General features: G+C 30.9%; 2 protein-coding genes across 3 annotated transcripts; both read right to left on the reverse strand.

Moving 5' to 3' along the window:
* Positions 1–179: 179 nt before the first annotated feature.
* Positions 180–3,366, reverse strand: LOC8289754 (protein NRT1/ PTR FAMILY 2.6). The gene is made up of 4 exons (XM_002532216.4): positions 3,064–3,366; positions 2,741–2,958; positions 2,104–2,645; positions 180–1,166 (listed from the first exon to the last, which is right to left on the reverse strand). The coding sequence occupies exons 1-4, from the start codon at positions 3,155–3,157 to the stop codon at positions 335–337; spliced, it is 1,686 nt and encodes a 561-aa protein (XP_002532262.2). The 5' UTR covers positions 3,158–3,366; the 3' UTR covers positions 180–334.
* A 9,660-nt stretch (positions 3,367–13,026) lies between these two features.
* Positions 13,027–16,762, reverse strand: LOC8268215 (protein NRT1/ PTR FAMILY 2.7). 2 transcript variants are annotated; one of them, XM_015727264.2, is made up of 4 exons: positions 16,437–16,762; positions 16,116–16,333; positions 15,127–15,665; positions 13,027–14,064 (listed from the first exon to the last, which is right to left on the reverse strand). In XM_015727264.2, the coding sequence occupies exons 1-4, from the start codon at positions 16,528–16,530 to the stop codon at positions 13,212–13,214; spliced, it is 1,704 nt and encodes a 567-aa protein (XP_015582750.2). In that variant the 5' UTR covers positions 16,531–16,762; the 3' UTR covers positions 13,027–13,211. The 2 variants fall into 2 exon arrangements, with proteins under 2 accessions (XP_015582750.2, XP_002532264.2); XM_002532218.3 differs by having other exon boundaries at positions 13,027–14,061; positions 16,437–16,759.
* Positions 16,763–16,996: the final 234 nt, after the last annotated feature.

The following is a 16,996-nucleotide window of genomic DNA, read 5'->3' on the forward strand; positions in this document are numbered from 1 at the left end:
TTTTGGTTGTAAATATTCTAGTTTATGTTACCAATCAGTTATTTAAGATCTCTTCTCTCCTTTATAACTCAACTTTCAAACTTCTATAAAAAGATAAATTTTAGCCATTTATCGCAGAAACCTTTCTACTCTCCAAAAAATTTTATATTGTAACAAGCACTTCGACATTGATGCAAAAATTATAGCCAAATAATTCTGAACAGCTTCTTGTTTCTTTCGGTGTAAATGAAACTAAGGATTACAAGAAATTACAAGTTTCTAGCCCAGATTGCAAAAGCAAAAAGAAGTCTGTACATATAGCAAGATTCGTTTTCTTGCTTTCTCCTCCATCGTCTTATTCACTTATCATATCAGAAACTGAAGAACTCTCCTTAGCAGCGTTTTCAGCATTCTGATAGTTATACAACTTGGCACAAGCTATGTAGTATGCAAAGTTGAGAATCCCTAACCCTACCATCACCCAGTACACATTATCAATCCTCCCATTGTCTATATTATCCGGTAACCAATCTGTAACACTTCGAACCAGCGCAATCAAAGCTGTGCTTAAATAGAAAGATATCCCAACAATAAAAGTAATTGTAGCAGTTCCCGTGCTACGCAGTGAGACTGGAAATTCTTTGTAATATAAAGCAACTTGCCCAGGAAAATGAAATGCTTCTCCAATTCCAACCAAAACTAGTTGCGGAAATAGCCACAAAACCAGCATCTGGCTGTCCTGGTGGTAATGAGCAAGAGACAGCCTCCTTGACTCTACCAAAGCTGAAACCACCATGCTTAGCACATTAAGCACATGGCCTACTCCTACTATTTGGAATGGGGTTGGAAATTTGCGAGTTATCATCCGCCAGAAGGGAGAGAAAATCCGATCAATGAGGGGGACAGAAATGGAATTAGTGATCAGTACTAGGACTGAAATAGAGCCAGCTGGGATTTTGAAATGTTTTCCAAGGTGACGGTCCATGGCTAGAGCCTGCAGTACAGTCAAGCTTGCCTGGACTGCTATTGGAATGGCTACAAGTATATTGGATGACCATATTGGGAAAATTCTGACTAGTGACTTGAAATCTTCTACTTGCTGTACTGAGCAGATTCTCCATGGTTTTGCAATGGATCCATCTGGTTTGATGTCACCTTCAGTTTTCATTGCTGCTCGGTTGAAGAACCTGCTTTATTAGTATTTAATTAGATGATAATCAAACGATAATTATTGTGGGAATATTGTCAAGAAGTATGTTTGAATACAAACTTGTCTTCAGAACCGGTATTTAGGCCCAAAAATATAGCTTGGTTCGACCCCGATGACCAAAACACATGTAAACGAGACTCATTTTCATGTCTCTTGGTCCGCAGGGACTGGGTTTATCATCAAGAGTCCGTTGTACAGAATTTGACCAAATCTTAATAAATTTTTATAACAACTTGAAACTGATGTTCTTGAGTGGAGACTCTTGACTGATCTCCACCATAGATGTTTTTCCCTACAGAATCAATTATGGGGAGTAATAGTATGAACATGTTGCATAAAGTGGAGCTACCACTTCAATTCAGGACTGGGGATATCTCGTTACTGGCTCTTTCATCAACATCATTGGGCCCACAATATTTCCAAACAAGAAAGGACACAGTGCTATATTTGTTTTTCTAAAAATATTTGGTAAAACAGTGCGAGTCATTACTTTTAATGATAAGAAAACACATAAAAATAATTAAAGCGATAATGTGATCCACAGAAGATTAATTATTTAATTGTATTGTTATTAATTTAGTGAATCATAATGTCTACCATTTCCTTTCATGGCAGTAAAAAAGAAAAAAGAAAAAAGAAGGAACAGATATCAACCTTTTTTATCTTATGTTTATTGCATTTTTTATCTGAATTTAACATATAAATATTTTTATATACCTTTTCCATTTATGTACAGTGCAAATAGTTGTATGTTAAGCTAGCCTGATTCTTCTCTTTTCTTTTTTTGTTCATCTATTAATATAACAAGGTGATATCACATGTGATGTTGAAAGAAAATTGTGTGTAAAGTAAAGTAATTATTGTAACAGAAAAAACCAGTAAAAGAAATATGAAAATGAATTCCAGGTTCAAACCTGAAGCTCTTTGTCAGCACTGAAGCAGCTGCCTCTTTTCCCTTTGCATCCTTCTCATGGTAATAGTCCTCGCTCCTGGATGATAACAGGACGTTCCTCTTTTTAATAGTAGCAACCGCTACACGAGCTAAGCCTGTAAATGGACTTCCTTCCGGCTTATCATGTCGATAATATGGATTTCCAAGCAGAAAAATGACTAGTCCGATGAAATTTGCAGCAAGACATATGCCAAATCCTAGCGCCCAACTAACATCTTCCTCTATGATGACGATAGCTGTTGCACCAATAACAGAAGAAGAATACAGAGTGAAGAAAAACCAGTTGAAGAAAGTATTCTGATGCTCAGGTTTATTGAATTGGTTTGCTCCCATTGTTGCTAAAGTATATCGAGATCCTCCAAAGCCGACAGATGTCAGAAGCAAGGATCCATATAGTACTGCATATTGGATGCCTGATGGGGCCTGGCATAAACTTGACCCTGTCTCACAAGGTGCAGGCCTCAGTGAGTGAAGTAGTGCAGTTAAGACCAAAAGAACCAGTCCCTGCATGTTTAAATAAGAATGAATATATGTTTATGTCAATCATATCCATTATTTTGTAGAGATTAGAAATAATTAAGAAGCGGTAAGACTAATACCAGAAAAGAGACACAAGAAGATATAGCGACAACGGAGAAGTTTCCCAAGAAAGAATCAGCTAGTATAGCTCCAACAATAGGAAATACATTGTTGCCTCCAGTAACCACATTTGAAACCTGAGCAGCATTGATGCTCTCGAAGTGAAATTCTTCAATAAGATAAACAATAATGTTGGATAGGTATCCTACTCCAGCAAGTGTCAAGCCAACCATAGTCCCTGCACAAAGAGAAAGTTAAGAACCCATATGTTTAAGTGCAAAAAATATATACACACCAAAGGAAAAAACAAATGTCAAAAAAGAGGGAAGACATATATATATACCAGTGACAAAAGGGAAGGTGATCCATTTGCCTCGTTGTTTGGCAGCACTACCAGAGTTTGGCACTTCAGGGTCAGTAGAGAGAGAGCCCTCCATAATTGCAGAACTTAGCTTCTCTTGGGCAATCTTTTTTGAGGAAGGAGGTCTTATATAGTGCAAAGTTGATGGTGTGGACGCTCTTCTAAAGCTTAGTTGCCAACAAGGACTTGCTACATCATTTTTAAAAGGAATAGACGTATCAAATGCAGATTGATTATGCACTAGTAGCAAAGCATTTTCGCTGCAGGGTTTTGGAGGATGCCTAGTTCAGCCCAATCCATTTTGTCTTTATTCATCAAGTAGTGCCACTTTAATTTTCTATACCATTATTTGAAAGTCAAAAAAGAAGGTCTACATACAGTGACCGTCTGGCATAGATAGATACCATTGAATTCTGAAGATTTGGTTTTCCATTCCAAGTTACAAATAAAATATTTTATAATTATTCTCTTCTAATTAAATTAAAGTTCCAAGTTAAATCATTATTTTTTTAAAAAAAAATTAAAAAAAAATGAGTCATAATCAAATAGTTTCAGTTCATCACCTGACGCATAATCATAAAAGTAAAAGCTGGTAATAATTCTTATAGGACCAAACTTGACTCTCAACTTGAACAGTTGGCCTGGGGCCAGTTCAAACAGTAAACAAATTAAACATTTAAAATTAAATAAGTGGCCAACTAAATTGTCATTAGGCCTTATATACTTCCCCAGCTAAAACCGAATTTTCACAGTAATATTCTGCTATTTTCTTTCTTGAACTGTCGTTTTATCTTCTGAGAGACCCATAATTAATTGGGTCTAGAAAGAGAAAAGACTAGAGAGACATGAAGGTGTATAGGGAAGCAGGAAGCAGGAAGCAGGAAGACAGAAACAATGACAGAGCTACAAATTCCTCTTCCCCCAAATATATACAATATATTATATACTATGTAGTATATTTATAATATTTTTATTAATTATTAAATTTCGAAGAAATCAGTTCCATTTCATATTGGGTAATTAATATTTTTTTATTATTCAGTAAATAATAAATTTTGATTATAATTCTTTATAATTAGAAAAAATACTTACAAAAAGAAACTGAAATATAAGTAAGTTAAGATAGTTATATTATTATTGATGTAAAAAGGTACTAATGATGCTTTCAAAATATATACTTATTTTTGAATTGAAATTAAACAGTTAATTAGAATATTAATTCATTTGCTTATAATAACTTGTTAATTTTTAAACCTATTTAATCTATACAATAACTGTTTAAATTTTTTATTATTATAACTTAAAAAGTTTAATATATTTATTTTATTAAGTATATTAGTTATTAGAAGATTGTTTGTACAATTACTTAATTTAGTGCAATATTATTGCAGTATTCGTTGGTTTCAAAAATATATATATATATATATATATTCTGAAATAGCTAGATCTAGTCAATCACTTGGTATTTAGCAATGTCTGGTCTATCATGTGGACACTTCCACTATGATTAACCTAGGGCAACGGTGCCTATGTTCATTCTCGCATCATTAAATATGGGATAATAAATAACTTCATTAAATAATTAGTCTGATAATTAATTATATAAATAATATTATAATAACTATTCATTTCATAATAATTTATTTAACCAATCATTGCTTTTTGTCGTTACCCTATAACTTTATTACTTGAAAATGGTTTTATTATGCCTTCATTTTCAGTGTGTACAAATTTGGTGTCCTACTTATAAAATGATTATAATATCAAAATATTTTATTAATAGGAAATATGAGATTAAAATTTATTAAATTTAAAAAAAAATAAAATAAAAATGATAGTAGATTTTCTAAAAGTTTCAGCCTAAGATTCTAACACTTTCTTAGCCGCGTACTGGTTGATGGTGCGGGTCTGAGTCACGTGGAAAGTGTCCTTCCGCACATCGCATGTGAATGGAAAAACAAAGGAGTAAGAAAAGGAGGCCACTTGATAAAAGAAACGAAACAAAGGAAAGTTGTTTCTGCCGTCAACCGGTCATCGTATCTGACAGCAGGCAATCAAGATTTGCTGCACCCAATTTCATTGAATACCGATGCTGGTAAAGGGAGAGCGGGATACCGGGGGATTTTCTCGGGTGTGCGCAAGAAGATTTTTAAATTAGAAAAATAAATTTAAGAATCTTGAAAGACGAGAAATCAAAATATTTATTTGATTTAAAAAAATAATAAAATTGAAATAAATATATTGATGTAATAGAATATCTTGATGTACTAATGTAGAATTTATTAAAAAAATTTATCTATTTTGTTAGAATTTAATTTATTTACAACTAATTTCATACAAATTTAATTATATATAATTTTAAATTGTCTTTCATTTCATTCAAAACATATAAATTTTAGATTTATAAATAAATTATATAGATTTTCAACCAAATAAAATAAATTATAAATTTTATACACATATTTAATAATAATTTAAATTCATTTAAAAATTATATTGTATTTAAATCAAAGACTAAACAATTCAAATTGCATCCATTAAGCTTAGTCTAGTAAATACATATCTTAATTTGAATTAGAATGGAGTTTGAATTCTCCTACTTTCATTTGTAAAAATTAAATTATTCTATTTAATCATTTAACTACTTATTTTGTTTCTATTTAATTACTGACTTTATATTTAATCATAAAACGAAATCTTTAAATTTAAAAAATAGGATTGGAATGAATACCACCCAAAAGTGGACAGATATTATTTTCTAATGGTTCTAAAAGTTAGAATTATTTTATGTGGATTGTCTAATGGTTGGGATTATTCAAGAATATTTATGATCTTTTTGCAAGGTAATTTATTCTACTATCTTTCCTTGGATTTGGACTTACAGTACATATGCCCAGTCAAGTTAAAAGAGTGGTATTAATACATTAACCTATCAATAAGAATCCAAGTACAATACATGGCATAGGCCTAATAATGCCTTAAACTTATTTGAATGCAAAAGAATAAGAGGTCAATACTCTAGCAATAAGAAAATACTCATATAAACACTGGAGCTATGATTTTCAATTAATGGTGTTAGAGCTGCAGAATTTATAAAGAATAACATCAAACTTGCGGATAAAGTAGGAATATATGCTAAACATGTTACTCCTCTCCAAATCAAATCATAGCATTAAGCTAGCAAAATAAATAATTCATATTCATAGATTTCAAATCGCATTCATGTAGGCTTGGTGATTCCCGCATGAATTGAATAATTGTATCGAAAAGTGTCATGTGACCGAAAAAATCAAAAAAAAAATTATAATCAAACTGAGTTGATTCGAAAATATTTTACTATTACAGTATGATATTGACTCTTTAATAACCGAACCGTTTTGTACTGACCCAGTCCAAATTATAAAACTGAATTCTTTTACATATATTTATCAATAATTATATATATATAATATGAATAATTTCTATAAATTATTAACTATATTACAATATATTTTATATTCTATAAAAAATATATGATATATATATATATATATATATATATATATATATATATATATAAAATATTTGTTGTATAGCATATATACTATATTACTGATTTATTATATACTAAAATTCTAATTCTTTTTCACTGATTACTACAGCAATCACCTACATGTATCAAATCTTAATTCACATGCTTATTCTCTTACACTTAAGCTTTTGATTCATATATTCTAAACTAGCTACATCTCTCATACTTAAAATTAAACATATATTTTAATACTATATAAAGTTTGTAATTTTTATTTATTTTAATCCTAGCCATCTGCAAAATATTATTATGCTAGCAATATCATATATTTTAATAAATATATTTGAATATTAAATTGTTATATTTACAAGTGGACTAAATTACAAAACAAGTTATTTAAGAATGTGATTGTAATTCTATCTAATTCTGATTCTCATTATAGTTTCGTTGGATGTATTTGATTAAAAATAAAATTTAAAGTCATATTTTTTCTAAATATTAGATACTAAAATAGCATCAAATTGAATTGTATTGAACCGAAAAAATTAGTTAAATTCAGTATGGTGTCATTCATATTTGATATGATACTGATATTATAAATTTTAAAAGAACCGAGATTTAGTATTTGATCAATCCGTACTCAACCCTAATTGTATGAAATAATTTAATTTAAAAATTAACTAAAATAAAACTAAAAATTAAGTAACTGTGCAGTAGCAGTTACAAGTAATTATTCTCTATAAATTATATTGTTTAGAAAAAAAAAAAAAGAAATGCCATGAAAACACATATGTATTCGTGGTATATATTGACTTTCACAATGACAAATAAAAATTTACTTTTATATTAACACAATTGAAAGATTAGGTAATTCTCATTACAACGTAACACAATGCCTTTTAATAGTATAATTTGTATTGAATAAAATCAAATTTTATCGTTTCCTTTAGGTGCATTCCTTACTTAAAGTAATACATTATTTCCTAGCTTGTCATTCTTTTCTCTATTGAACACCACTCGTGGGTGTAATTTGTGAAAAGATAAGGTAAAAATAAAGCGATTTTCGTAATTGAAGTGTTCAAAGAAATTCAAAATAGAATTTTTCTATCAACAAAAATCACTTATACCTCCTCGTCCTTAGGGGACTAACTTTTTCATTTCAATCAAACTAATTATAAATAGTTAAATAAATAAAATAATAAATTTTTATTTTTATTTATATTATTTTTATTACATATAATAACAGCAAATATAAATACTCATTTTGATAATGATTACATACTGAATCAATCAATGTATAAATAAAATAACAATTCTCATTTTTATTTTTAAACCAAAAGAGTCATGTATTAAATATGGATAAAAGTAGGGTTGAGTAATTTTAATATGAACTCATAGTTTTAAATATCAAATATCTAATATAATAAACTTTTCTAATAATAAGGTGATGTCATTTTAATGTTAGAGCTTAAATATTGTTGGTTCAAATTATAATAAACTTTAGTCTAATAATAATTCAAATGAAGCTCAAAGTGAGCATGTGGCTAGCACGTGGTAAGATTGTTAGAGATACTATTTAGTATTGGATATCTCAATATCACAATTTAAGCATTTTTAGATTGATTAATGACGGATGGACTGTCTAATTGAGAATATATTGGAAAATATTGGATTTGCGTACATAATCGTAACTGTTACCTTTTCTCTGGTATTTCTGCCAACGCAGTCAGCTTTGTTAAGATAGGCTAATCAAAAGCCAACTGGTAATCTTGCATGAGAAACCATTCTTGATCTAAAGAAGGAAAAGGAAAGAACGCGAAAAACATAAAACATTATTTTCTTGGACAAACGCAAATATAATTTTGTATTAATCAAACTTCTTTCTCTTCTGTTCAAAGAGTCTAAGAATACCATAATCCAATGAATGCAACTAAGATTTCTCATTATGCAGAAGATATATATAGTCGCTAGAATTTATTTTTTAATTTAAGAGAATAATAATCATAACAGTTTAATCAAACAAAACTGTTGCAGAAGCCCGTAAAGCAAATGAACAATGAAACAGAAGATAGATATAGAAATTGTGGAGTGGAGATGCAAAAATAATAAGAGTAAATAGGAGTCAGATAAATACCTGTTCCTGTTGGCATAAACTTTGAGCTTTTATAATCTGATGACAAAAATTTCAACGTCGTCTTCTGAACAAAGTTTCCAGATTAAGAAGTTCTGGAAAGTTACGGGAATCACTTTAATACAAGTTTGAGCAGCAAGACGACGCAGATACAAAATAAATAAATAAATAAATAATCAGACAGCTTCTTTGGCGGTCTTTCTTTTCGTTCTCAAGCTCTCGACTCTTACTCGAACGAAGCCGGTTCTTTTTCCAAAAGTATAGCGACGTTTGTTACTTGGTGTCGTTATCTTTGCGTCGTTATACTTTTTATTTAGAGTGGCGGCTGTGTACTTTAATCCATTCAATTGAATCCAAGCATTGCCCCCAAGAAAAAAGGAAATGGAATGCTTGTTCTCTTTTCTTGAGAACTGTACAAAAAGATTAATAAGATAATATATACTTTCATATGCGCAATGGAGTTGCCAAGGATTTTATTCTGCCTTTCATCAAACATTGGAATAAACGATCACTAAATAGTCAGGCTAACTCCTTTTTCCCTCAGCTTACGGCTGCCGTCAACGGTTGGTCCTTTTATTAATGTGATAGTGTGAATTGCTGATGGATTACAGGAATTAACATAAGAATTATTGAAACTAAATAAATTAAAATTTATAATTAAATGTAAATCTTTGTAAAAGAACTTATGTTGTTAACTGCTTTTTAATGTTTTTCTCTTTGATTTCGTTATTAATTTGCGTTCTCAGATTGAGAGCGAATTTTGTAAATGATTTTTAGGCTATCACGACGAAAAAGATACAACGGTCTCATATGATGAAGTTGTTTTTTTAGGTGTTAATCTGAGCTTTGTTCTAAAAGACGAATCTATGCAATGATGAAGTCAGAAAATATAACTTAAATAACTTAGTTATATGCTTATAATAACTCTGCGGTACATATATTTTTTATCAAAGAAAATGTAATCATAATTTAAATATAAATTTCTTTCAATTGAACCTAGAAGAAAAAGAATAGTTAAACCTAAAATAAAAAATTCTTTCCAATAATTTTAGTATTATAGGCTAATTTTTATTTAATTTTATAGTGAAAGTATACAAACATCAATTATCAATTTAAGGAGGTTAAATTGAAATTTAATTAAATTTTTATATTATATTTGGTTGAAATTCATAAAATTTATAGATTTCATTTGTAAATTCAAATTTATATACTTCAAATGAAATCAGAATTAATTTATAATTTTACATATTTAAATTTGTATAAAATTAGTTATAATTAAACTAAATTCTACCAATATAGGTACAATTTGCAAATGAATTCTATGTTAGTTTGTTAAAGTATTCTATAACACCGAAATGCCTCCTTCAGTTTTATCGTTTTCATTTTATCTTTTTTTTTTTAATATTTTCTTTAAATGAAATAAATTTCTTAATAAATTTTAAATAAATATTAATATTTTCTAATATTTCTTTTGAATGTGGATTGGCCACTAAATTTATGAATTTGTTTGGTTGATTCCGATTCTTGAAGCAACCAAGAATCGGTGAGGAGAACGTATTCTTCAATGGCCTGTTCGTATTTATTCCAATTCTTGAAGCAGGAGCTCCTTTTCCTTGAATTTGGGAGTCATTATCTTTCTAAAGCTTTAGCAGGAAGAGAATCGCAGCAGCACTGCTGCTTGCAAGCTCGAAAATCTCTCTTTCGCCTTTCCTCCCTGTCTCCATTCCATTCTGATTGATTCGCTTCCCATAGCAAGAAGCGGTCAGGATGCAGAGACAGAGAGTCAGGACCCCTGTGCTGTACTCCGCCCCAATGAGAGACCACCACCTGTACCTACCTTGGAGATAGGGTTAGCAGCCATGTTGACCGGATATTCATCCTTCATGCGGTCCAATTTGCAACAAGCAAAGCAGATTGTTTTACCCAACGGTGGTGACGGTGTCTCTGTTTTTCCTTTTTTCTTTCTGCTTGGGCTTTGATTTCATTCGCCCTGGGTTCTTAACTGGGCTGGCTTTGTCCAATGATCTCTTGTACTTTTATTTGAAACAAACAAGTTTTTAGTTGATAAAACAATTAGAAAAATAATAAAAAAATATTAATATTTTTTTTATTTTTTATAAAAAATACTGTGTAAATTTTTTTTATTGTATGAAAATATGAAAAAATGTAATTTTTTTATTTTTTAGTTATGTTTTAGTAAAACAATAAAAAAATATCACATTGTATTTTGAAATAAAAAATTTATACAGTAAAAATAATATTTTTTTATTAATTTTAAAATAGGGATTCAATTTTGTACTTTTCACTTATTCACTTCTCATTATGTTTCATTTGTAGAGCCTCAGATAGCGATAATAATGCCTTGGAACAACTCCCAGGTGGTTCTCCACATTTTTTTCTTTCACTTTTCTTGCCTTGGTACTGCTTTTAAACTTCCGGTTTATTACTTATTCAAATGATGAAAATGAATCATGGGCTCAAGAAATTAAATCATGTGGGCTTTGATTTTTGTTGGACTTAGGATTTTAATGGGTCTAGTCTATTTTCTATCTGTGGTACAAACCATAGGTTAATTTACTTAATTATCTCTAGAAAAGGAAAGCACATTATATTAAAGATAAAATAGCAGTTTAATGTCTTTATATATTTATTTAATAAGAATTAATAAAATTTGAATCAAATTTATATAAAATAACTTTGATATATAATCTTCTATAACTTGCTCAAATAAAAGAACCCCTTAAATTTATTTGCTCTAAATTTTATAAATTTTTATTAAATAAACATATAAAAATATTAAAAACAAATCAATAAATTACGACACTCTAAAATTCATTAAAAAAAATATATGGGCAAGAATCAACCATATATTCTCTTATTCATCTACTACACTATATACATCTAACTGAAATAAGAAACGATATTTAGGATTATAATCACCAAATGTCTCATGAGTTACTCGGAGCTCGGCTCGATGAGAAGCTCGTTGAAAATTGTTCGTTAAATTAATCGAGCTGAATTTAAATTTATTTTCGGGCTCGAACTTGACAATGCTTGATCTATTAATAGTGAGTTTGCTCATTTATTGGCTCACGAGTAGCTCTGCGAGCCTACTTAAGAGTTCAAGTTTGAGCTCGATTCATTTAGGAAGCTCTCCAACAGACTTGCAATCTGGCTCATAAGCAAGCTCGTTTATGAACTCGTCTATATGCTCATATAATGACTCGAGCTCCATTTCTATTAATTTTATTCTTAAATTTAAAGTTTTATATGTATATATATATAATATAATAAAATACATAGTTTTTAAATATATATTATTTAAATTACCTTTATAATATATATAATTATATAATAATAATAATATTATTATTATTATTATAATTAATTATTTAATAATATTAATAATAATTAATAATAAAAATATTTAACGAGCTCGAGTTCTTTTTATTATATAACTATTTAGCAAATCGAACTCGAGCTTAACTTGTTTAGCATAATAAACAAGTCATTAATGGACCGAGCTTGAACTACTCGCGACTTTAATAATTTTGAAATGAGTCGAGCACGAGCTCGAGCTTGAGTATTAGAATTCGAATCAGACTCTAATTTTTGCTAGATTAAACAGAACCGAGCTCGAGCTCGTCAAAATTTGGCTCCGCTCATTCAGTTTACAACCCTAATTATATCTAAAAAGCTAAATGCAAAGATCATCTCAAACTCAAAGCAAGCAATTGAATTTGCCTTATTGTCATGCTTACCTAATTGCACGGGAAGAAAAAGAAAAGGAAGGAACTTAAATGTATTCCACTTCTTATTGCTTCCACTCTTTATATATATATAGGTCTAATGACATAAAAAAATTCAAATTTTTATATCTAATTACGAATTTGGTTCGTCCTTTAAATTTTTACTTAAATGATCTGATTTGGCTAATTGAATGCAATTATAGCCAAATTAAAATTTCGGTCAAAATAGAATGACGTGTCATTATTAATAATTTATACATTATTACCATATATATTTACACATTACACACGAGTTATCAAAGTCAGATTATAGATGAATAGACAAGTGAATGAGAAATGAAAATCATAAATAAGAAGAAGAATAAAGAGCGAAGTAATTTCTTTTTTCACTTTTGTCGTAATTTTATGTACTTTTTTAAAAGGTAAACAATATTGGTAAAGTAAAAAGATATTAATATTTAGAGTAAAATCGAAATTTTAATTGACTATAATTGTAATTAATTAGTCAAATTAAATTATTTACGTAAAAATCTAAAGGATGGACCAAAATTACATAATGAGAAAGATATTTGAATTTTTAATGTGATTAGAATATATATATATATATTCATCAGAAACGGAAAAACAAAGATACACGAAAGTGGTGGCTAAAACAAAAAATACAAGTGGCGGCTACATTCATTATCTGGCAATGATGTCCTCTATCAATTTATGAACTTGTCATATGTCCTCCATCAACTTATGAACTTGTCATATCAGAAACGGAAACCTTGTCTGCCTTTTCAACATTCTGATACTTATATAACTTGGCACAAACTAGAAAATAACCAAAGTTGATTACTCCTATCACCACCATCAGCCAATACACATTATCAATCCTCCCATCATCTATATTATCCGGCAACCAATCTGTAACCCTTCTAACCAGATCGATCAAAGCCGTGCTTAAATAGAAAGATATCCCAACAATCAAAGATATCATAGCAGTTGCCGTGTTACGCATTGAGATTGGAAATTCCTGGTAATATAAAGCAACTTGCCCTGGAAAGTGAAATGCTTCTCCAATTCCAACTAAAATTAGTTGCGGAAATAGCCACAGGGCCAGCATAGGCACAGTAGAACTATCCTGATCATCTTGATGGTGTTGAGCATGACCTATTCTTAGCCTTCTTGACTCTACCAAAGCTGAAACACCCATGCTTAGCACATTAAATACATGGCCTACTCCTATTCTTTGGAATGGCGTCGGAAGTTTGTGTGTTAGCATCCGCCAAAAGGGATAGAAAACCCGATCGATGAAGGTGAGACAAATGGATGTTGTTATCAGTATTAAGACTATAACAGAGCCTGCTGGGATTTTGAAATGTTGTCCGAGGCGTCGGTCCATGGCTAGAGCTTGGAGTACAGTCAAGCTTGATTGGATTGCTATTGGAGTGCCTAAGAATATACTGGATGACCATATTGGGAAAATTCCGATTAGTGTCTTGAAATCTTCTACTTGCTGTACTGAGCAGATTCTCCATGGTTTTGCAATGGATCCATCTGGTTTGATGCCACCTTCAGTTTTCATTGCTGCTCGGTTGAAGAACCTGCTTTATTAGAGTTTGATTACATGATAATTGTCAATAAATGATATTATGTTTGAACATAGAAACTTATCTCAAATTGCTTGTTCATATTATGACATTCAGCAGTGAGAAAATAGCTAGAAATTTGACATGCAAAATTAATATATAATCGATGACACAGAATTTGGGGTTAGCTCGGCTGGTGTAAACATTTGCCCGTTGATTAATAAATGAAGGTGGATTAAAAGAGTGTAAAAGGTAGCCATCTGTAGTTAATGCTGGCAAAAAGATTGAGCTCCAAGATATGGGCGGAAAACCAACTCCAATAACTTCTTGAGTGGCTCACCAGCAGGATTTGGCCAAACTTCAAGTCATGTTCTCGAGGAGATTCTTGACTAAAAACTCCACAAAAGCTAGCAATATAAAGTATATGGGGTGTCACATGTTGCTTGTATATGCATTCAAGACTTGACATCTTCCGCACAAGATCAAGTGGGGCAAGTCTCCATGTGCATTGTTTTACTTAGTGTTTAATAATTAATACATAATTAATAAAAATATATTAATTATCTATTAATTTAAATTTATAAATAGCAACATATACCTAAACTAGGTCCAGAATCTTTAAAACCTAAAAGATATCACTTAATGGTATCTAATTAATGTATATTTCTTCAATGAGAATTAAAAGTACAGTTGATGCTACGAACTTCATCGAATGTCTTTTTATAGGCTACGACCTATTAGTCTGATTTCTTTTTTCTTTAAAAAATTTAGGGAATAGTCAATTGTGAGGGTATAAAAGCCTGATCTTCTGTGTTACAAGGCGAGCAATATCACAAGATTACTAATTTAATGGATTAATCTTAACATATTCGTATTAATGAGAATTTGAAACAAATGCCTAGTGGGTTTAAAAATATCTATTAAAAAAATTTGAAATAACACCTAAACGTATGTTATTAATTTGAAATGTTTTGTTTAAAATTTAGTATTTCAAACTCAGGCAAGAAATGAATTATAACATGAAGGACAAACAAACAGGAAATAAATATGTGAAACATGAAAATGAATTAAAAGTCATACCTGAAGCTCTTTGTCACTGTAGCAGCTGCCTCCTTTGCCTTTGCGTCATTCTCATAGTAATAGTCCTCACTCCTGGAAGATAACAGGACCTTCCTCTTTTTTATAGTAGCAACAACTACGCGAGCTAAGGCTGTAAATGGGCTTCCTTCTGGTTTGTCACATCGGTAAAAACGTTTTCCCAGCAGAAAAATGACTAAAGCAATAAAATTAGCAGCAAGACACAGGCCAAATCCAAGTGCCCAACTAATATTTTCCTCTACGTAGACTATGGCTGTAACACTAATAACAGAAGCAGAGTAAAGGGTAAAGAAAAACCAGTTGAAATAAGTATTCTGATCTTCAGGTTTATTGAATTGGTTTGCTCCCATTGTTGCTAAAGAATACCGAGATCCTCCAAAGCCTATAGATGTCAGAACCAAGGCTCCATATAGTACTGCATATTGGGGTTTTAATGGAGTTTGGCATAAGCTTGATCCTATTTCACAAGGTTTCGGCTTCAAGAAGTCAAGTAGTGAAGTTAAGACCAAAAGCACCACTCCCTGCATGTTTAAACACTGATTGTTGATTCTTTTTCTCATATATGGGGAAATTTTCAGGTAAAAGAGAACGAGGCATGCAGAGTTGAATCCTTAACCTCATATACATTCGACCACTGAACTATTAACTCAATCATCATGCACGATTGGGTCCTTAACCTCTTATATCCAGAGACAGATAGAAACTCGACCACCACTGAACTATTAACTCGATCATAATATAATAAACATATCAAAGTTTTTGTCTATATTTTGATTTTTTTCTTTTCTTTTCCTTGCGTAGGAGATTTTTTGAGAGGATAAGAGTGCGAGATTAAAACGTTTAACCTCCTACTACAAGACATCCATTCTACCACTGAACTACTCATCCACAGACAATAGAATAACATGTTCTTCTATTTCTATGACTGCATACTTGCAGAGCTATAGGAGTTAGGAAGAGAAGAATACTACCAGAAAAGAGACACAAGAAGAGATAGTGACAACGGTGAAATTGCCCAAGAAAGAGTCAGCAACTATAGCTCCGGCGATAGGAAATAAATTACTGGCACCATTAACCACATTAAAAACCTGAGCAGCATCAATGCTCTTGAAATTGAATTCTTCAATAAGATAAACAATCAGGTTGGCTAGATATCCTCCTCCAGCAAGTGTCACACCAGCCATAGTCCCTGCACAAAGAGAAAGAAATAGAACACATGTTTTAGTGCGAAAAAATGGAGCATATCTACACCAAAGCTGACCAAATTTTTAAGAAATATTGAAGCTATTTACCTATGATAAAAGGGAAGGTGATCCAGTTGCCTCTTTCTTTGGCACTAGAGCTTGGCATTTTTACTTCTGGGTCAGCAGAGAGTGATCCATCCATGATTGCAAAACTTACTTGCTGGATGCGTAATGTTGTTGCAAAAGGAGGTCTTAAATAATGCAAACTTGATGGGTCTCTCTGTGTGTGCTCTTCTAAATGATTACAGTTGCCCAACAACTACATTTGACTAGCTTCCATTTCTACCAATAGGTACAGGCCAGGGTAAATATTAAATAGGTGTTGTAAATGTTAGAATTGAAGGAAGGTATTTAGTATTTCATTGATTAGAAGAAAAGAAGAACATCAAAAGAAAAGCTTATGACCCTAATACAAAAGAGAGCAATATATACTCCTACATTAAGAATATGGAAAAGACTAAACTACCCTTACAATATACAAAGTATTACATTATTTAACATCCCTCCTCAAACTCACGAGGCGATAGCAACAAGCATCGAGAATTTGTCAGACAGAAAACGAAACCGTGAAATAGTTAAACATTTTGTAAACAAGTCTGCAAGCTGTA

This window comes from Ricinus communis, chromosome 8 (assembly GCF_019578655.1).
Source record: "Ricinus communis isolate WT05 ecotype wild-type chromosome 8, ASM1957865v1, whole genome shotgun sequence".
Lineage (NCBI taxonomy): Eukaryota > Viridiplantae > Streptophyta > Magnoliopsida > Malpighiales > Euphorbiaceae > Ricinus > Ricinus communis.

Excerpts from the sequence above, each read along its gene's own strand:
- LOC8268215 (XM_015727264.2), bottom strand. The coding sequence starts at position 16,530 with ATGGATGGATCACTCTCTGCTGACCCAGAAGTAAAAATGCCAAGCTCT. Across the intron at positions 15,666-16,115 it reads CTTCTTGTGTCTCTTTTCTG|GGAGTGGTGCTTTTGGTCTT; the intron begins GTAGTATTCTTC and ends TTAAACATGCAG. Across the intron at positions 14,065-15,126 it reads ACAGTGACAAAGAGCTTCAG|CAGGTTCTTCAACCGAGCAG; the intron begins GTATGACTTTTA and ends ACTCTAATAAAG.
- LOC8289754 (XM_002532216.4), bottom strand. The coding sequence starts at position 3,157 with ATGGAGGGCTCTCTCTCTACTGACCCTGAAGTGCCAAACTCTGGTAGT. Across the intron at positions 2,959-3,063 it reads CACCTTCCCTTTTGTCACTG|GGACTATGGTTGGCTTGACA; the intron begins GTATATATATAT and ends CTCTTTGTGCAG. Across the intron at positions 1,167-2,103 it reads GTGCTGACAAAGAGCTTCAG|GTTCTTCAACCGAGCAGCAA; the intron begins GTTTGAACCTGG and ends CTAATAAAGCAG.